The sequence below is a fragment of the Ischnura elegans genome (genome assembly GCF_921293095.1).
Source record: "Ischnura elegans chromosome 13 unlocalized genomic scaffold, ioIscEleg1.1 SUPER_13_unloc_1, whole genome shotgun sequence".
NCBI lineage: Eukaryota > Metazoa > Arthropoda > Insecta > Odonata > Coenagrionidae > Ischnura > Ischnura elegans.
The window spans coordinates 1,747,065-1,768,389 of NW_025791657.1; the positions used below are offsets into that span (position 1 = coordinate 1,747,065).

General features: G+C 36.0%; 2 protein-coding genes across 5 annotated transcripts in view; one reads left to right on the forward strand and one right to left on the reverse strand.

Moving 5' to 3' along the window:
• Positions 1 to 5,085: 5,085 nt before the first annotated feature.
• Positions 5,086 to 7,841, reverse strand: LOC124172345. Of its 2 annotated transcripts, XM_046551792.1 has the most exons (3): positions 7,662 to 7,841; positions 7,167 to 7,325; positions 5,086 to 7,026 (listed from the first exon to the last, which is right to left on the reverse strand). In XM_046551792.1, the coding sequence occupies exons 2-3, from the start codon at positions 7,307 to 7,309 to the stop codon at positions 5,205 to 5,207; spliced, it is 1,965 nt and encodes a 654-aa protein (XP_046407748.1). In that variant the 5' UTR covers positions 7,310 to 7,325; positions 7,662 to 7,841; the 3' UTR covers positions 5,086 to 5,204. The 2 variants fall into 2 exon arrangements, with proteins under 2 accessions (XP_046407748.1, XP_046407749.1); XM_046551793.1 differs by lacking the exon at positions 7,662 to 7,841 and having other exon boundaries at positions 5,086 to 7,037; positions 7,167 to 7,257.
• A 1,724-nt stretch (positions 7,842 to 9,565) lies between these two features.
• Positions 9,566 to 21,325, forward strand: part of LOC124172182 (zinc finger protein 112-like) — a 55,333-nt gene continuing 43,573 nt past the window's right edge. Inside the window, exons 1-2 of one of the 3 annotated variants that reach the window (XM_046551597.1) lie at positions 9,566 to 9,842; positions 11,863 to 11,944. The gene's annotated coding sequence lies outside the window, so the exon portion shown is untranslated. The remainder of the gene's footprint in view (positions 9,843 to 11,862; positions 11,945 to 21,325) is intronic. The other 2 variants (XM_046551596.1, XM_046551598.1) reach the window with 2 other exon arrangements.

The following is a 21,325-nucleotide window of genomic DNA, read 5'->3' on the forward strand; positions in this document are numbered from 1 at the left end:
CTGTGAGAAGACAAAGAATGAAATTTCAAAGGAGAGCAGTCTAAAGCCTCCAAGATGTAAGTTCTCTCTTCCTTTCTTTACTGCCATTGGAAACAACTTCATTTTACAAATTTTGGAAATCCTCTTGTCACACTTACAGCAAAATTTTTCTCCAGGCTTCACCAGGATGCCCGCTGCTCACATAGGCTTAGAATTTTTTTTAGAGGTGTGGTCCTCACAGGACCTTTATCTATGGCAAAAGGGTACAGCATTTAAGCTGGTAACACTTGCATTTCTTTAAGTAGCAATGAAGATGATGAGAGCACACAAGTCAATATAATCTGAGGTTTCAGGCGAGATGGAGTGGAAACGTGACATAATGATGAACTGCTTCTTCATTATTATCACACAAGTCAACAGTGATGAAATAGGAATATTGCAGAGCAGGGCAATTGATTCTCTGTCCTCTTCTGGTAGTTCCTTGAAATCAAAAGTTTGGTTTCTTTATGTGCCATTCAGAACTGTGTTCTTTGCCAACACCATACAATGCTATCTCTGACATGGCATGACAGACCTCAATGTGAAAATAGATGTTACAATTTAAGCCTAGCTATCAGTCACAATAACATGAGTTACTTAGTCTGAAATTCAACCAGGATATCACTAAGACAGCACCATATGAATGAGAAATTAATTAACTTCACGTAGACTGAAATTGGAAAACTTTCTGATGGCTCTCTTCTGGCTTTACATTTTATACCATACTATTCAGTTACCCATTACTCATGGAAGATACAGCTTAATAGGAATAGTCCTGATAGCACGAAATTAGCAGTAGGTTGGGGAGTACATTGACATGATTGCCTTTGTGTTTCCTACTCTAAGAGCCAGTAGCATACGCTATAGTGAGATAATGCATGATCCAACATTGTTTAATCATGAGTATTAGCTTATATCTCCTCTAAATTGTGTAATTTCTAGGTGCCTTGAAAAAGAGCCATTTTTTCCTGTGAACATGAACTAGTATTTTATTTTAATAAAAGGAACGCCAGACTCACAATTTTTTTTCATCAGGATCTTTGCTAATACATTAGTAATTACTTTAAACTAAACCAGGAGTCTGTACTCGCATGGCCTTTCCCTGTGGATGCTGATAATGAAAAATAGTGCAAGGGAGATTTTTTTGTAAACTTTATTTTTTTGCAGCTGAATTACTTCATGCAGTGAATATCTAATGATAATATTGGGATCATTATGGACCACTTAGCATTAGAAAAAAAATCATGACTCTTCATCTCACAGGAATGGAGTTATGGATGAAAATAAAAATCACCATGTGTTGCACGTTGCGGCACTTTAGGGGTCACACCCAAATTTCAATTGCTCATATTTCATTAACAAATGACAATTGGAGGCTAAAATTGCACACAACTTCTGATCATACCAAAATGTATGACCGTGGTAAGTTTCCTGATAATCCGAGTCGATGGGTGTCATGGCCTGGTTGATTTGAAATGGAATGACCCTTAGGATAAATTATACTTTGGTTATTGCAATAACCAAAGTATCATTTATCCTAAAATGTTATCAATTTATCAAGGTAAGCAGTAACAATTTTATTGGTAAATACTACGTATTCACAGATTACACCCCTAATCCATTTTTTTTAAGGATGCTACCTTCCTCCTCTCCGCCAAGTACGTTGTCCTCTGTGAATAGTATTTATTTTTCCAGTCATCGGCAATGGTATTGCCTCTGAAAATTACAGTTATGAAATCGCCTCTCATCTATATTTTAATCTAAGCACAATAAGTTCAACGTAGAATACATTAGCAGTGATCACACCAATGTTATCTACAGTAATCAAAGGAGAATGAAAATGCCTAACAATATCCATCTTAATGGACTCATCTCCTCCGCAATCTCTCAGAACCTGGATATCCTTTTCCCCTTGTTTTTCTACAAGGGGTTCCTCGGGTCAAAAAGATACAGCCTTTCACTCACCAAATGAATCAATGTGTCCATGGAGTGCACTTGTGCTCTGTTCCACGACATTACTGATGGGCGAAAGATTGCAATAGGGTCATTCCATTTCAAATCAACCAGGCCATGACACCCACCGCCTCGGATTTTCATGAAACTTGCCATGGTCATACATTCCGGTATATTTAGAAATTGTGTGCAATTTTAGCTTCCAAATGTCAATTGTTAATGAAATATGAGCAATTGAAATTTGGGCGTGACCCCTAAAGTACCGCAAAGTGCAACACATGGTGATTTTTATTTTCATCCATTACTCCATTCCTGTGAGATGAAAAGGCATGATTTTTTTCTAATGCTAAGTGGTCCATAATGATCCCAATATTATCATTAAATATTCACTGCATGAAGTAATTCAGCTGCAAAAAAATAAAGCTTACAAAAAAATCTCCCTTGCACTACTTTTTATATCAGCATCCACAGGGAAAGGCCATGCGAGTACCGACTCCTGGTTTAGTTTATAGTAATTATTAATGTATGAGCAAAGATCCTGATGAAAAAAAATTGTGAGTCTGGCGTTCCTTTTATTAAAATAAAAAACTCGTTCATGTTCACAGGAAAAAATGGCTCTTTTTCAAGGCACCTAGAAATTACACAATTCAGAGGAGATATAAGCTAATACTCATGATTAAACAATATTGGATCATGCAATATCTCACTATAGTGTATGCTACTAGCTCTTAGAGTAGGAAACACAAAGGCAATCATGTCAATGTACTCCCCAACCTACTGCTAATTTCCCATAATCGATTCATTAGTATGTTATGATTAATGGAGTCGAAGGCTTTGGTAATGTCTACAAATAAGCCAGCAACTCTACAGTTCTTATTCAGTCCGTCGTTCAGCTCTGAACAGAATTTTAATAATGCATATTCTGTACTCTTACCACTCATAAATCCAAATTGGTTTTTATTGAAAAAACTATGCTGATTTAGAAATTTAAGAAGTCTGACTTAAACAACTTTTTCTATTATTTTAGCAAATTCAGATAATAGGGATATTGGTCTGTAATTATTTACGTTCATTTTATCACCTTTTTTAAAAATTGGTATCACTATTGCAGTTTTTAATTGTTTAGGAAATATTCCAGTATACATACTTAGATTTTTGCAGCTGAATTACTTCATGCAGTGAATATCTAATGATAATATTGGGATCATTATGGACCACTTAGCATTAGAAAAAAAATCATGACTCTAATCCATTTTTTTTAAGGATGCCACCTTCCTCCTCTCCGCTAAGTACGTTGTCCTCTGTGAATAGTATTTATTTTTCCAGTCATCGGCAATGGTATTGCCTCTGAAAATTACAGTTATGAAATCGCCTCTCATCTATATTTTAATCTAAGAACAATAAGTTCAACGTAGAATACATTAGCAGTGATCACACCAATGTTATCTACAGTAATCAAAGGAGAATGAAAATGCCTAACAATATCTATCTTAATGGACTCATCTCCTCCGCAATCTCTCAGAACCTGGATATCCTCTTCCCCTTGCTTCTCTACAAGGGGTTCCTCGGGTCAAAAAGATACAGCCTTTCACTCACCAAATGAATCAATGTGTCCATGGAGTGCACTTGTGCTCTGTTCCACGACATTACTGGTGGGTGAAAGGTTGCAATAGGGTCATTCCATTTCAAATCAACCAGGCCATGATACCCACAGCCTCGGATTTTCATGAAACTTGCCATGGTCATACATTCCGGTATATTTAGAAATTGTGTGCAATTTTAGCTTCCAAATGTCAATTGTTAATGAAATATGAGCAATTGAAATTTAGGCGTGACCCCTAAAGTGCCGCAACGTGCAACACTTGGTGATTTTTATTTTCATCCATAACTCCATTCCTGTGAGATGAAAAGTCATGATTTTTTTCCAAAGATAAGTGGTCCATAATGATCCCACGATTATCATTAAATATTCACTGCATGAAGTTATTCAGCTGCAAAAAAATAAGGTTTACTTAAATAATCTCCCTTGCACTATTTTTCATCATCAGCATCCACAGGGAAAGGCCATGCGAGTACAGACTCCTGGTTCAGTTTAAAGTCATCACTAATGTATGAGCAAAGATCCTGATGAAAAAAATCGTGAGTCCGGCATTCCTTTTAGTAAAAAAAAATACTTGTTCATGTTCACCGGAAAAAAATGGCTCTTTTTCAAGGCACCTAGAAATTACACAATTTAGAGGAGATATAAGCTAATACTCATGATTAAACAATATTGTATCATGCATTATCTCACCATAGCATATGCTACTGGCTCTTAGAGTAGGAAACACATAAGTAATCATGTGAGTGTACTCCCCCACATACTGCTAATTTCGTGCTTTCAGGACTATTCCTACTGGGCTATCTCTTCCATCTCTTAACCTAACTGAATAGTATGGTATAAAATGTAAAATCAGAAGAGAGCAATTTCAGTCTTAGTGAAGTTAATTCATTCCTCCGTCATATGGTGCTGCCTAAGTGATATCCTGGTTGAATTTCAGACTAAGTAACTCATGTTTGTGTGACTGATAGCCAGGCTTACATTTTAACATCTCATTTGTATTGAGGTCTGTCTTGCCATGTCAGAGGTATCATTGTGCGAGAACTCAGTTCTCAATTTCACAAAAAGAGCTACACAAACACAGCCCAAACCTTCTATTTCGAGGAACTACCAGAAGTGGACAGAAATTTCATTGCCCTGCAGTGCAATATTCCTATTTCACCACCATTGACTGTGTGCTCTCATCATCTTCATTGCTACTTAAAGAAATACAAGTGTTATCAGCTTAAATGCTGTAGGGGAGGGTGGGGCACAGTGAAACAAAAATTATTATTTTGCCTATAAAAACATTGCTTTTGAAAATAAAATAACAATGAAAATATATAAATGGTGCTTGTCATTTTCTTCACTATTCCTACTTTAAAAAATGGAATTATTTAAAAAAGCAATGGATTTACATCAATTTTTGTAGTGATATGTCAATTGTTTCACTGTGCCCCATGTGTGGGGCACAGTGAAACAGGGCCTTTTTTACTTATGGGGCACAGTGAAACACATTTTTTCAGATTTTATAATACCATTTATTTTTACCTTTGGCAATATTTTCACTAGAATGAAACTCACAATGCATGAATACAGTAATGGATTAAAAAACATGAAACAAACTGCACCTTAGTCAGTGATAATTAGAAGCTTAACGAACATCTAAATTGGCAAATGAAATTTTAAATGAAATAAACCTTTTCATTCTTGCAGTTCCTTTGCGATAAGAAGGAGGTGGTAAAACTAATTTAATGTCTTTCATGCTGACAGATGCTATATCTTCAATATGTGGGAAAAAAAATGAATTTGGCACTTTGGAACTTTTTCGTAAATATGTAACTTCAGCGCCATTGTGTTTTCTTGCTTCTTTAATTATTCTACCTACATAGTAGAATTTTTTCTTCGATGAAAACTCAATCAAAACATAATCACCAACTTTTACTGTACCTACTTTATTTCCAAAACCTTCTAAAATATCCTCATTACCTTCCAAGGGGTTTGAAAGTCCTCCCTCTGACGTGGTGTCTGAATTTTGATGGGGCCCCTCACAGTTATCAATGGCAACATTGGCATTAAATAAACTTCTGCATGATTTAGTTGCCTCAGAAGTTTTTTTTCCTATAGCTGTATTTTTCTTTTCCATCATACGGATTTTTTCTGGTGTGTCTGTTATGATCATACTTTTGCCTGGTTCTCTTTTCCTGGTTGAATTTTTCCTTGGAGCGGCTTTAGGATAGCCCTTGAACTGAGCAGGACTTTGAAAAGTTCTTTTATCTTCACCTTGACCATTGTTTAAACTGGAAGTACTTGCAGTTGCTCTTAATTCTTGGCTCAATAAGTCACACTCTTCAGTTTCAGGAGAAGGCTGGTCTGTTACAGAACTACTCAAGAAATCTGCCTCGGTGAAAATGTGCCTATTATATGGATATATTCCAGTTTTTTTGAATCCATTAATAATAGTAGCTGGAGTCATAGCCTTTTGATGGGCAAAATTGACGCATCCTGCAATATGGTAGATGGAAAGAGCTTTACCTGGATTGCTTTTGTTCCAGGAATCAACTGCTGCGGCATAATAGGTCTTAAATGGAGCATAACAGGAAACATCCAAGGGCTGTAATTTGGCACTGCAATGAGGTGGAAGAGTCACAATCATTATGCCATACTCTTTTGCCAAATCTATTACTTGTATACTAATATGGCTTTGGTGATTATCCATTATTAGCAGTGTAGGGTCTTCTTTACTTGTTTTTGTATGTTTGATGAAGTGCTTAATAACTTCAGGAAATATTTCTGCTGTCATCCAACCACTTTTCGATGTCAGTCCAAGAGAGCCAGGAGGGGCATTGATCAACATATGATCACTGAACTTGACCCTTGGGAAAACAAATGCAGGGGGTATGGTGTTTCCGGATGCACTCACAAAACAGCATGTAGTAACTAGAGTTCCCCTTTCACCTGCTGTTACATTATTTACCCCTTTGGATCCCTTTTCTGCAATCACCTTGGCAGACTTATTTACGACTGTTGAGGTACCAGTTTCATCTAGATTCCATATTCTGGAACCATCACCAAAACATTCTGAACGTCTTAAGGCTGCACCAAGATTGTCAAAAAATGTTTTCACTGTGTGTGCATTAAATGATGTGCAACGAGAAAGAGAACAGTTTTCAGGCTGCCGAATGCTTAAATTTGGATTTCGCTTCAAGAACAATCGTAGCCAGTCTAAACCTGCAGCAGAGTCATCATGCCAGTTTTTTGGCACTTGTATAGAGTTCACCACTGCCATTTCATAAGCTAGCTCTCGAGTGTTACGAGTCGACTGACCATAACAGAGTTTTGAGCATGTTATCAAATAGTCAGCCAAGCACTTTTCTTGTTCAGCTGTAAAAATCAATCTGGATTGATATTTTGGTGTCATGCGAACATGTTCACCAGTCCCTTCATCACTAGCCTTTTTTTGCTTACTCACATACCTGAAAAGAATCTTTTCAAAATTATTATTTGGAAAATTTGAATGTCAGTTTACGTTTACTGTTTATTTGAAATTTAAAAAAATTTTCAGAAAACTTTCAATGTTACAAGATGTTCACATGCAAAAAACAAATAAACATACCGACTGAGTGTTACATAATTGACATTACATTCTTTGGCTGCTTTCCTGATTGAATAGTTTTCATGCAGAACAAGATGAACTGCAGCGCGCATTTCACCATCTGTGAAGGATCCAATATGGCTCTTTCTTATTCTATTCCTCATTTTTGGAATCTTTATTCTGAAAATAATGAAATTCCATCAGAATAACAATAATAATTACTATAGTAATCCACACTGCATATTTCAAGTCAAATAGTTCTTCCTAAATGAGACATGGGGCACAGTGAAACATGTTTCACTGTGCCCCATTTATCTTGTTTCAGTGTGCCCCACCAGGCCATCTTGAATAAATAAACTTACTGCATGAAAACAAATGAAGATATAGAAATATGTTTGGTGGTCTCCAAAACTTAAGAAATGGTAACAGTAAATACAATGATAAGTTAAGATTTCCCATGAAAAGGAAAAGTTTGTCAGTGTGAAATAATTCTTTGGAATTATTTACTTTTCTCACCTTAAAATAGGTTTTGATCCATCAACAGGAGACTAGAAGAGCACAAGCCATGAGACTGCAGCAGCTGTTGTGGTGTTAGTTCCTTAATATAACACAGAGAGCACTAATTCATAGAATTGTCAGGAGGAGGGAAATTTGAATTGTTTCACCCTGCCCCATGTTTCACTGTGCCCCACCCTCCCCTACCTCTTTGCCATTCATAAAGGTCCTGTGAGGAAATTTCTGAGGACCATACCTCTAAAAAAAAGTGTAAGTCTGTGAGAGCAGTGGGCATCCTGGTGAAGCCTGGAGGGAAAATTTGCTGTAGGTGTAACAAGAGGATTTCAAAAATTTGTAAAAGTGAAGTTGTTTCCAATGGCATTGATGAAAGCGGTAAAGAACTTACATCAGTTAAGTCTTTGGTGGAAAGTGATAGATAATAAGATGAAGTAAACTGCAGTTTGGAGGCTTTAGACTGCTCTCCTTTGAAATTACATTCTTTGTCTGCTCACAGTAGATGCTCGTATGGAAAAGGAAAGATAACACAGTCCAAGCATCACCTTGTCTGGTGCATTGAAATTAGTGAATCCATCTCTGGAAAATCTAAGTAGTGATGAAGATGAGAGTGACAGTCAACTCATCAAGCGAAAGAAAGCCAAATTGAATGATCTGCAGACTAAAATTAAGAATAACTTGCCAACAGTTAGCTGGCAGGGTAAACTTCAAATGTTGACCCTGGCCCCTTTACTTTGGTCTAGGAAAAGGATTATGAGTGAATTTCATGTTTCAGACTACACTGTGAGACAGGCAAAACAGTTACTTCATGAGAAGGGAATACCTGCTATGCCATCACCATGTGCTGGGAAATCACTTCCAAACTCCACAGTAGATCTACTGTGGAGTTTGGAAGTGATTTCCCTCGATTGAAGCTTGATCTGGTGAAAAATTTTTACGAGGAAAAATATTTTTTATAGGAAGGATTAGAAGAAAAAGGGAAAAAATGTTTGAAAACTTGTCCGAAATAAATACCCAGTCGACACAACAGTTGTGGCCATAGCGGGTTGGCATTATGGCCCCATATTAATTTAAACCCCCGGTTAACGGTTCAAATTTGACCCCCGGCCAAAGTGTGGCCTGCCATAATGTGGATAAAACACTTTCGTTATATCCATGGAATCAACCAACTTCCATTTTAATAACTTACCAACCAACCTGTATCAATAGCAACCGTAATATGCTTATGTTTACAAATGTTTGGTTTGCAAATCTGTGGCGTTCCTGAGACGATCCGCAGTGTGGCCATAGTTATGCATGGCAACCACAGTCTGGCCATAATATGGCAATCTGTGGCTAGCCATAGTTGCCACAAGTAAACCACAATCCGGCCACAGTGAAGCCATAGTTGTTGTGTTGACCGGGTAGCGTGGAATCACCTAATCGTGGATCTTGTCCATAACCATTCAGAAAAAAATACAGAATCCGTGTAATAATGTAAATGTAAAAAATAATGTACCGTGTAACTAGGCCTTAAGTCGTGAGGTCACTGGGGCCAACTGAGACCTGAAAATAATATTAATATAAAATATTGCTAACTGGTAGAAATCACATTCTGTGCGTGATGTGCTAGTTTAATTGTTGATAAATCATAACATGTTTTTTGTCAGCCATTCACTGGGGTTATCTGTACAAAAAAAGTATTTGAAAATGATATTGTACTATTACATTGAAAAACGGTGTCCAAGTTACCTCACAGCACCTTATTTCCCAACCGTAATGACCGCCGCGCGGCTTTTACAATCGATCAGGCGATACCTCACCTTTGAGTCGATCTTTTCGACTTCTGAGTCGATAGTGTCGAGTCTAGGCGCATTTCGATTTTCTCTTTCGCCAACATGTATGAGTCGCTTTTTCCGTTGGTGTAAATGCATAGGGTAGCTGTTCAACTTGTGTGAGGTATTGCAGTTCTCAATTAATCAAAATTCCTCATGGATATTCTTTCGAACTCAGTTTTAATAGTTAATGGTGTGAGAGATAGCTGTATGCGTAAAATGTGAAGGCTTTGTCTTCAAAAGTGTAAAAATGTTATTGATTTTTTTGGTACGAAACGAGGGCATAGCTATTTGGTTCAGAGACTGCATCTTCAAGTTGAAATACTGCATATAGATAAGGTAAGAAATGATGCAGGACGTCATTCAAATCTAGGTTAGTAGATTTCTTGTTCTTGTGTATTTAATGTGTTTATATTATTTTGTTGTTCTTGTCTTTGAGCGAAATAATTTAAGCTAACCCACGCACAAGCACTGAAGAGGTAATGGTAATGGAAGTCTTGTCGTTTTTTTGATTAAATTATTTTGTAATCTTGTATTCCCATGTGCTAGTTACCGAATCTTATTCGTGTGTCACATTCTCATTGTTAGCGGGGAAAAATGTGTCACTTCCTGTTGTTATAAATTAGTATATAAAAATATATCTATTACACACTTGCTATAATTGCCAAGTGGTACTGCTGAATCTAATACAAAAGCATAATTTCTTATCGGCACCTCACAGTTACATCATGCATGCGGTTTTTTAATTTATTTGGGTTACATTCTTGTTGTGAATAGCTAAGTCCAAAATGTTTATAGACTATTGTATACAAACATGCGTTGTGTGGCTCATTCGTAATCGCCCAAGGATGTCGTTCCCTTGTATGTATGTTATTTCGCCATGCACATTTCCTTCGTGATCTTATATCTTTTTTATGCTGGAACTATCCTGTGTAATAAATGCATCTCTTAACGAATCCAGCCACCTATTCGTCTCTGCTGGAGTATCGGTAATATTTTAACCCTCGCCAATCAAGCATTAAATATTTACAATGTTTTTATATCTTGGGAATGTATAGTGTTTGCGTAACGACCGTGAGCATAAAATGAGCGTGAATTTCAAATCAGAAACTTATACTGCTGAAAAATGCAACTGAATGTTGCCATCGCTAACGACCAGAAGTTTTTAAAATTGACTATTCCGTTTATAATTTCGATGTTTATGAAGTCATATGACGATTAAAATTTTTGAGAAGTGGTAACAAAAACGAAAAAAATATATCTAAGCATGTTGACCGTGTTTTGAACGTTGATAGCTGTGTGTTTGGATAGTTTTCTGTTAACTTACACAATGCTGTATCGTACATATTTCGGTTTAGATTGACCTAATACGAAAGTCCACTTCTCGAGCATCTGAACGAAGCTGTATGCATACGCCTAAATTTGTCAACGGTCTTTCTGTCACGAACTTTGTTTTTCAACTTGAAATAATTGAGGGTTAAGGTTGACTGATTCTAACTTCTATGCACAGAGATTCATGTTCACTCTATGAAAATTCGACCAGTCTCTCAATTGGATTTAATTCATGATATTTGTGTCTATATATTGCGAATTTAGGAAAATAAATTGTGTACATATTTTATCTGTGTGCTTTTGTTTTAGAAAGCTTATTTTCTGTCCAACCTCTCAATTTTTTTATTACTTTTACTCGAATCTGGTGTTATATGTATTTTATAAAATATTAAGATGTTTTTCTCTTCACCCTTCCATTCCCACCTTGCAATGCTGCAATAACTATTTGTCTGTTTTCTTGTATTTTTTTAGAGCATGCCAATGCAGAGTTCTGTTATCATATTGTGCATATTTTCTTGCATTAATTTATTTGTAATATATGTCCTATTTGATGAGGTACGCTGATACAGTTTTACCAAAGTGGCTCCCAATCCACTTCATATTATTATCATTTTATAATGCATAGAACTACTTTGATCAAGTAAAATATTATTATTTAAGTTTTTTATAATTATTTGTGATAAACATTGGATAAATTTATGGTTTGTATGCACAATAATGGTGTGACCTTGTGGATATGAAGGAACGCATGATTGAATGACTGTGTGTACTGCCAGCTACATGGGTCTTAGCAAAGGAGCTTGTGCAAAATTTGTAGTTCTTTCTTGTTCCATGAAAGATTTAAGATTTTTTATGCGTGATTTTTGGTAAATTTAGCATATTAAAATGAAATTGGGGTATTAAAATATAATTTATAATTAATAAAGCTGTCGGCAGCTAAGAACAATATTGTTCTGTTATAATTAATCTGATAATCCAGCAGAATTTTCAAATCAACTGCTACCCTTAGGATAGACTACAATTTTTGTCAATTGCTTAATCCGTTGATCTTTCTTTTTAAGGCATTACCCAGTCAAATAATCGCATTCTGCATCCATGTTATTTTGAGAACCCCAGTTACTGCTCGTCCTTGGATTTTAATTGGTAAGTGACGGAATTACATTCTGTACATGCTAAAGTATTCATTTTCCCTGCTAACATTAGGTCTTGAGAAGATGTTAGGGTGTGCTATAAACTGACATTGTAGCCACATATTTTATTTTTTTTACTTTGTTACTGCATCAAAATCAAACTTAATTTGCTACCATTGACAATTACGATATCATGCTTATGTGTCTAAAATGAAGAAAACCATCCACTTTTGAGACGCTTTGTTGTCTATACAAAGCCACTAATAAATATCAACCGATCTTGGATGTAGTATTGATATTCTGAATACCGTATGTTCTTGCATTAATGTCATTATGCAGTATAAATAAAGTACCAATGAATTTTCAATTGAGGCATTAGTATTGAAGCTAGCAGAGGTTTGCTTTATTCACATCAACCTCTTGAATTTATCAAAGTTTGTTGCCCACAAACACGAAGAGATTTTTCTTCCTTACGTCTAAAGTACAATTAATTGCAATGAAATCTGTGGGGATAGGTAATGCTTAATATTGAGGATAAATGAATGTTTGCACACTTAACGTAAAAAATAGTAAACTAACACACAGAAGTGAAACAATAGAAATATAACAGTGCTAAGAATTTTTAAAAATAGGGTGGTTTCCTATTATTTTTTTATTGCCTTAATCGAAAGATTATTATTCCTGGAGTACGTATTTCGCACTTTTAGATTTTTAAATGACAACATCTATTTTTCGCGATTAAATGAAAAGTGAAAATTTTCAAGCGCGCGAAAACGCGACTAAAATGAAAAGGCTTAAGTATGAATGCTGGGAAATATCTCCGTACGTCGTATTTCTGGTTCCCCCTCCCCTCCGGTGAGGTGACCTTGAGGCGAGGCTTAGCGCTGATACATCGCAGGATGCTAGCGGATAGCTGAGTACCTTGCTGAAAGGTAGCGCTTGGCTTAAAAAAGGTTTATTAATACCTTATCAAACGAAGAAAACTTTCCGACCTTAGCCAGTTTTAATAGGTGATTATTAAGACATGTTTCCCTCAGCTCTGTGCCTCATGCATGCATTGGTAACCTCAGACGATGTATAACTCCTATCCTCTCGTGTAGAAACTAGGTCCCTGTGACGTCATGCGGAGTGGAATCGCATGGGCGCCAATCTGGCCTTTTTCAAATGAGGATAAAATTTGACCATTGCCATTCGTCTAAACCGGTATTTCAAAAACCAAATAATTTGTGTATTATGAATACACTAATGGTGGGTAACGAATCGCAATCAATGCCTTTCGTTTTCTTTGATGAAGGAAACTACCCTATTGCATATGAGCCATTGCAGAAATCAACAGTCTCTCTTTTCTTTTGGTGGAATTGAAGTTGGTAGCTTCGTTGAAAAATAGAGGTCCTGGTACTTTTGTTTTTCACCCTTTTTTGCTGATGAAAGATGAAGTGTGTCATTTTGAAGTGAGCAATGTGAAGTTGACCTCTTTTTATGAAGACCTACCATATTTGACCGCATATAAGATGCCCTCTTTTTTACTAAATTTGGTCTCTAAAAAGTTACCTGTGTCTTACGCGTGAAGAACACAAGTTCACTTTCAATACTGAATGCTATTTTTTGCCCAAATAATGATAACTTTTTCTACATCTTCCATATTTATTTTATCACTTAGAACTAAATTTTTGACAAAAAAAATATAGCTCAAAGGAGAGAACTGGGATGGTTTCCTTGTGACACCGCACCGTTCCCGTCAAAAAGAAATTGAAACTAGTTGCGCTTGCTCTGCCTTCAGAGCGGAAAATAAGGACATAGTACAACATTGCACTAATCGTTCAACATTTGACGCCCAACACACATGTCGTTATCGGTGCTTAAAACTTTTCTTTTAAACACCCCGGAAAATATAACTACAGGAAACGAACTTTAAAACTATACAATTCAGTATAATCTAGGAGTGTTAAACGACCCCAAAGTGCATGGAAACAGAGCAGCAGCGAGGTATTTTGGTCCACCGCCTGCTGTAAAAATTATGTGTACATGGCGACTGCAGGAAGATTAACTGAAGACTGCTAAAAAAACAACAACATAACAACACAAGCGTGCTGCATCCGCTCTTTTCAATGCAGGTCCACAGAGGGATAGGCGCGTTTTTTAATTTTAAAATGTAGAAAAAATAGGCAGGGTCTTATGTACAAATTTAATTGGAATGTTCATGTACAAATTGAGGTCAGAGGACCTCTTTAAATACAGCATTGGAAGTAATTACACTATCCTCTGTTAAACGCACATGATGACTCATACTTACGTATCAACAGGAGACTTGACTGTGGAATCAGCCACATTTTGATAAAAGTTATATAAAGAATGCGAGATATTGTTACAAATGAACAAATGTATCAGTTTGTGCACCGTTAACGTCAGGAATATTTACTGGTTATTGTTTTTTTTTTTTTTTTAATTATTTAAAAACCAATTTTAATGAACAATAGCAATATTTAGGAAGTAGGATATACCGTCGCATGTTCTCTGATAAATTCTGTTCATTTTAGTACCTCATTTGTAGGGTTTGGTTCCGTATAAGTTAAGAAAAAGGTATCTATGCAGTAGAAATAATATAGAATATTCTTGTTTTCGATGGTGGTGATAGTGAAAAGGATTTTTATGGTTTTGAAAGTGATTAAAGTCTAATATCATGTTGGGCAATGCTTTCCTTGAATCTGAGTTTTTTTGTTGTTTCTGCTTTATTTTGTATTATGTTCGATTGCTTGCGGTTCATTCATCTATTCATTATTGAAATTTACATATGATGCTCAAAATAGCTTGCGGTTTGTTAGTTTTCCTTACTAAAAATGTTTGGTAACGGTATTCAATGATTGCTTATTTTGCTTTTACAAAATGCGAGAACTTAAACCACGTTTCAACACATTCCCTGCTCACCATTTTTTAGAGAAAATGCTTGGTGGCAGACATTTTGGAAAAAATTTGTATTTTTTATTTGTATTTTAACGACGTGATCTTATGATTAGTGATGCTGGGTACACGTTTTCACTATTTTTTTCCAGAAGTAACCCTTCTTTCGTTAAAAATTTGAAATTTAAATTTCCTAAGTATCCTGTCAAAGTTGTGATACCTTCTGGCAACACAGGCATATTTCTTCGCTCTTTGTCAGTACTGCAGCGAAAACCCTTTCAAACCTAATCATTTTCTGGAAAAAACTAATAAAAATAGTAATGCAGCTAAAATTTACGCTTAACCTGGTCCCGTTGTCTATTGACGATTTGAAGTACTCTCCGAGTCCATGTGTGCTCAGAAGTTCTTATTTGACAAGTGGATGTCATGCGGACATCTTTTATTCCCCTTTTTATTTTTATTGCCCATCAGTAGCCGCAAGGAACCCTCAGTAGCTTACATCAGCTTATTTGCGCAGTGAAAGGGTTAAGTTTTCAATCTGGAAATGATACAATTAAATACAATTTTAAACGTTTTATTGCACTAAAGTAAATATTGCAAATGTTTCCAGCAAAAGTGATCTTCCCCATCATGGAAAATGTGACTGAGCTAAATGATATCCTATGGAAAAGATTGTATAATGTCATACATAGGTCTATGAATATAAAGGAAAATTTGTGTAAACGAAGAATTATTTTAATGAAACATATCGTTTTACAGATCAGAATTTGACTAGCATTTGAAGAAGATTTTTTCATTTACTAATTGCTTTATATCAAATAATATCATTTCATAAAAGAAACAAATTTACTTAGAAAATATAAAAGATATGCATTAAAAAAAAATTTTGTCGGGCTCTGTAAATAATTTTCAGCATAAAAAAATCTTGTGATACTCCTGTTAACACTCGAGACACAATGAAGGCTCAGCCAGGCAGGTGGGGCAGTAATATGATGTGTCCTAGTGGACATTCTTCTTGAAGCACTACCTAAACCTTTTCTGTTTACATCTTTTCTGTCTTTCTTGTCTGTTGCATAGTCAGGGAAATATACTGATAGTCCCCTGATTTTGGATGAAGTGGGCTAGGATGACTGTCTCTTCAAAGCAGTTGAGATATAGATATTGTCTTTAGATATTCTATAATTTGAATTCGAAAGTCGTTGAGAGGAATTTTCCAAAAATTTTCTGTGAATGAAAAAATATGGTTCAGTAACACAGTAACTGTGAGTTCAGCAGGTGAATTAACCATTTGATGGATTTCCTTTCAAATAGATTTAATGAATTAAAAATTTCTCCTTTAAAAATGATGGATGAGACATAATTTGATCCCTAGGTTTGATGCCACTCGTGTAATTGCTGTATTCAACCACCGCCAGTGGCTTTCTTGGTGTGCAAGCTTGTCTTTCCGTGGATTCAGTCATTTTTTTTTTCACTGAATTCAGTGCTGATCATCCGCAGTTCCCTTTCATCCTTCCACCTTAGGAAACAGATTTCATCCTCAGAAAAGGCCTCCACCACCTCACCTTTCTTTAATTCCTGGGAGAGCACAATGGAATGAATACCCTTCTTGGCTCACCGCAATATCCCCGTCACATAATTTTTTCCATTTGGATGGAATCTAGAACTGGCTGCACTGTTATAAAAGTCATCCATGTAAAAGGATTGGCCACAGTCACAATGATTCTCCGTCAATTTTTTACAATCTTCTCCGAATGCCCATTTTCAGACTCTTCTGAATTGGAAGCTGCTTGGTTTCGATGACCTGCTGTGCCAAACCCTTTGCTTCCGTCAGCATGTGCAACTTTATTATGTACTGGAGGTGCTTTCCCATCATATATTTGCTATATCCCAGCCTAGCTCTCAATGGAACCATAGACTCTTCCAAACACAGGTCACGTGAGGGGGTCACTACTTTCTTCATTGTTTGCTTGAATGCATCTATAATGGGGCTTATTTTGGATAATCAGTTGGTCGGATGGATGTTAGAGCTAGAGAACGTTCGTATTGTTTTGAAGGGCTTGGAGAGTTGACTTGAATTGATCAAGCGACTTCTCTCTCCTGAAGAAATCCAAGTCATATTAAGAATGAGCTTTTCAGTAATCGGAGATACAGGAAATTTTGATAATTCTTGTGAGAAAAATAAATCCAAAAAGGGTCTTCTTCCATCCATCTTATATGGTTAAATATTTTCATCTAGTAATTTTTCTTCAGGACACGCATTGCCCATTTTATATCCTCGGGTGTATATATCCTCGGACCGGATCAGTTTCTGTGAGTTTGGCGTCATGAGACTGGGTTAGTGGAAGTTGATCTCTTAGGTATATTTTGCTGGGGAGGATGCCAAATAAATGCTTGTAAGGATTTCGAATATTATGGAAAAAATCAAGTAATGAGTCTCTAATGCATATGTTAGTGAACGTAAGGATGGGGAAGTCAGGTGAAGGGGTCACTACTTTGTCCATTGTTTCCTTGAATGCGTCTATTACGGGGCTAATTGTGAATAAGCAGTCCATCAGAGGGGTACTGGAGTCAGAGAGAATGTGGATGGATTTTCGTTGAAATGAAGGGATCGGAGAATTGACATGAATCAATCACGCGAATTCTGCCTTCGGAAGCAATGTAAGTCATATAAAGGATTAGTTTTTCAATAATAAGGGATAGGGGCGATAATTATAATTTCTGTATGATAGTTAAGGCCAAAAAATAGTGAAATTCTTCCATGGTTGAATATTTCCATCTAGTAATTTCTGCTTCGGGACACACGTTGCTCAGTATACATCCTCGGACATATATATCCTCGGGCCGGATCAGTTTCTCCGAGCTCAGCGGCATGAGACTGGGTTGGGGGAGGTTGCTCTCTGAGGCATGTTTTGTTGTGGATAATGCCCAATACATACTTGTAAGCATTTCAAATATTGCATAAAAAATCAATCATGAGTCTCATGGGTCATTCCATTTTAAATCAACCACGCCATGACACCTACCGACTCAGATTTTCATAAAACTTGCCAAGGTCATACATTCTGGTATAAATAGAAATTATGTACAATTTTAGCCCCCAATTTTCAATTGTTGATGAAATATGAGCAATTGAAATTTGGGCGTGACCCCTGAAGTGCCGCAACGTGCAACACATGGTGATTTTTATTTTCATCCATAACTGTATTCCTGTGAGATCAAAAGGCATGATTTTTTTTCTAAAGATAAGTGACCCATAATGATCCCACGATTATCATTAAATATTCAATGCATGAAGTAATTCAGCTGCAAAAAAATTAAGTTTACAAAAAAATCTGGCTTTAACCATTTTTCACTGTCAGCATCCACAGGGAAAGGCCATGGGAATACAGACTCATGGTTCGGTTTAAAGTTATTATTAATGTATGAGCAAAGATCCTGAAGAAAAAAATCATGAGTCCGGCGTTCCTTTTAGTAAAAAAAAATACTCATTCATGGTCACGGAAAAAAAAGGCTCTTTTTTAAGGCACATAGATATTACACAATTTAGAGGAGATATAAGCTTATACTCATGATTAAACAATATTGGAGCATGCATTATCTCACTATAGTGTATGCTACTGGCTCTTAGAGTAGGAAACACATAAGCAATCATGTGAATGTACTCCCCTACGTGCTGCTAATTTCGTGCTATCTGAACTATTCCAGCAGAGGGAGTTTTAATTTAAAAAAACTGCATGATCCATGGTAATAATAATGTGGTATCATTTTATTCATTTTGAGGCATAGAATGTCCAAGAGTTCATCAATGGATGATGTTAACGACTGAAGTTCGGTTCTATCAGTGGAAACCCACTGCCTATGTTTCCCTGTATCAGAAGGGTCGTATTCACAAAATTTAGAAATGATGATATCCATCAACTCCTTATGTTTCCTTCAATTGCAAGGCACTAATTAGAAGTTTCACATTTTGAATTATGACACAAACACAAACTGAATGAGTCCAAGAAGCACCAGCCATCACACACCATTTTGGCTGAAGTGAACAAAATTTGGGGGAACCCAATTTTTTCTTTTGGATATTGCTCTTCGAAGAGCACGTAAAGTTCCTTGAGGTTACATAAAATCAACCTCTTCTGCATATACTCGTTCTAACCAACACTAAATTTATCTTTTGCTCCAGGAATCAGTCTAGAATTCTTGTCAAACTCATAAAACTTTTTCACCAGCTCTACTGTGGAGTTTGGAAGTGGTTTCCCAGCACATGGTGATGGCATAGCAGGTATTCCCTTCTATTGTAGTAACTTTTTTGTCTGTCTCACAGTGTAGGCTGAAACATGAAATTAACTCATAATCGTTTTCTTAGACAAAGATAAAGGGGTCAGGGTCAACATTTGAAGTTTACCCTGCCAGCTATCTGTTGGCAATTTATTGTTAATTTTAGTCAGCAAGTCATCCAAGTTAACTCCCCTTTGCTTGATGAGTTGACTGTCACTCTCATCTTCATCACTACTTAGATTTTCCTGCAACCACAAGCTCTGGGAGGTCGTACTACTTCTTGAGGGAGGAAGTGGCCAACATTCAAAAAAAAATATTTAGACTTTGTGAAAAACACTTTGACATCTTAGAATGTGGTCAGCCAGTTAAAAAGAGGATGCTCACTTTCAAATCAATTGGTATGGTTGTTAATTTAATTTTACTGTTTTTAACCAAATTTCCAATGATTTAAAATGACTAAATGAAACATTGAAAGGGTGAAAATTTTCAATTCAAATGATTTGATGACGGTTCCCTTTGACATTTGATTATGTACATTCCTGTGGTGTCAATACATCTGGATATGAAATGAATCTGGTATTTGGACATAGATTAAAGGGAATGTAGAGTATGATAGAGTACCATGGATCATGCAAATTTTTTAAATTAAAACTCCCTCTGCTATAATAGTTCAGATAGCACGAAATTAGGAGCACGTGGGGGAGTACATTCACATGATTGCTTATGTGTTTCCTATGCTTATGTAAATATGGGCATTAGTTCAAGTGCAGGGTATAAAAACAAATTTTTCCATGATAAAATCATAGCAAGTGAAATTCACTTGGAAACTTTAAATATATGAGAAAGGAAGCATTTATTATTTATCATAAGAAGTGATTTACAAATGCCTGGAGTATGTCCAAAATTAGGCAAGCAGTTAACCACCTTAGCGTCAATGAACACTGAAAATGAAAATAAAATCAAGAGAAAATATTTCCATTCGTTCTCGTAAGACCAGTTAAATAGATACTTGTTAAAAATTTTGTGAAAATTCATTAAGAAAGTCAAAATAACTTATAGTCAAGTATCTTACGTCTCCTCGTCAACTGCAAAGGGATCTTTTTTTTAATTTGGCGTTGAATATTTGTAATATTTTATTTTTTAAAAAAGGTATAGGAACAATTGGGAGCAGAAATGACTATTTTCTGCATTATAAAATGAAAGTAATAATGAAATACATATATTGTAAAAACCCACCTCCAAAGACATCCTTGCAGAGCTAAACGAGGTAAAACAGACAAAACAAAGAAAAAATTGAAAGAAAAATTTTCGGAGCTCTCAGCATGGCAAACAAGCGAAGACTTTTGACTGACCCTCTCCCATACCCTTATACCGGTGGCTGGCACTCAGGGTGAATATAACGCTGGACCTAATAAATAATACGCAGGGTGGAACGTAATCCTTACATCTTCAGTAATGCAGTGGACTGCCATGACATAGACGTTACATCATGAGCAAGGAACGTGTTACGGCAGTGTGATTTTAGGAATGCAAGTTTTGTAAGTCAAACCAAATGAGGTCAATGGCTTTTTTGTTAGAAACACAAGACTTATCTCATGCAACTGCTATGACAAAAACATGATAAATACAAGCAATCCCTAACAACCAAACAAGCTTTCCATGTGAAATGTTTCCTGCAATGTATGCAGTTATGCAAACGTAGTAAACATATTATTGTTGGTATAGGGTAAACTACCCAGTTATTGGCACTTTAAGGACCTTGACGAAGAAAATTAACTCTTGTGACCGTTGTATCACAAGTTCAGTTTATTTATAACTTGCCTTAGATCTGAGAGACATGTTGCTTTAGTATTCCCATGTTAGCGATTTATATTGTACATACAACTATTTACTAAAAATAATTGTTTATAAAGTACCATAATCCCAGTTATTGGCACACTTTATCCAGTTATTGGCACCATGTATTCCAGTTATTGGCACACCAGATTTTCATGCACTGCTTAGCACATTTTCTTTTGAGTTATAAAATAATAATGAAATATAGCCTTTTTCAGCTACTGAATCGATCATTATCTTACCTGTAAGTATATTAAAACAGTGAGAGGTGGTTAAATATCTTTAAATGAAAATCCAATGATGTACCTTTAAAATTTTACGTTTTAATGATTTTACGCTCAAAATAAATTATTTTTGGACCGAAAAAGTAAAACTTTACATGTTT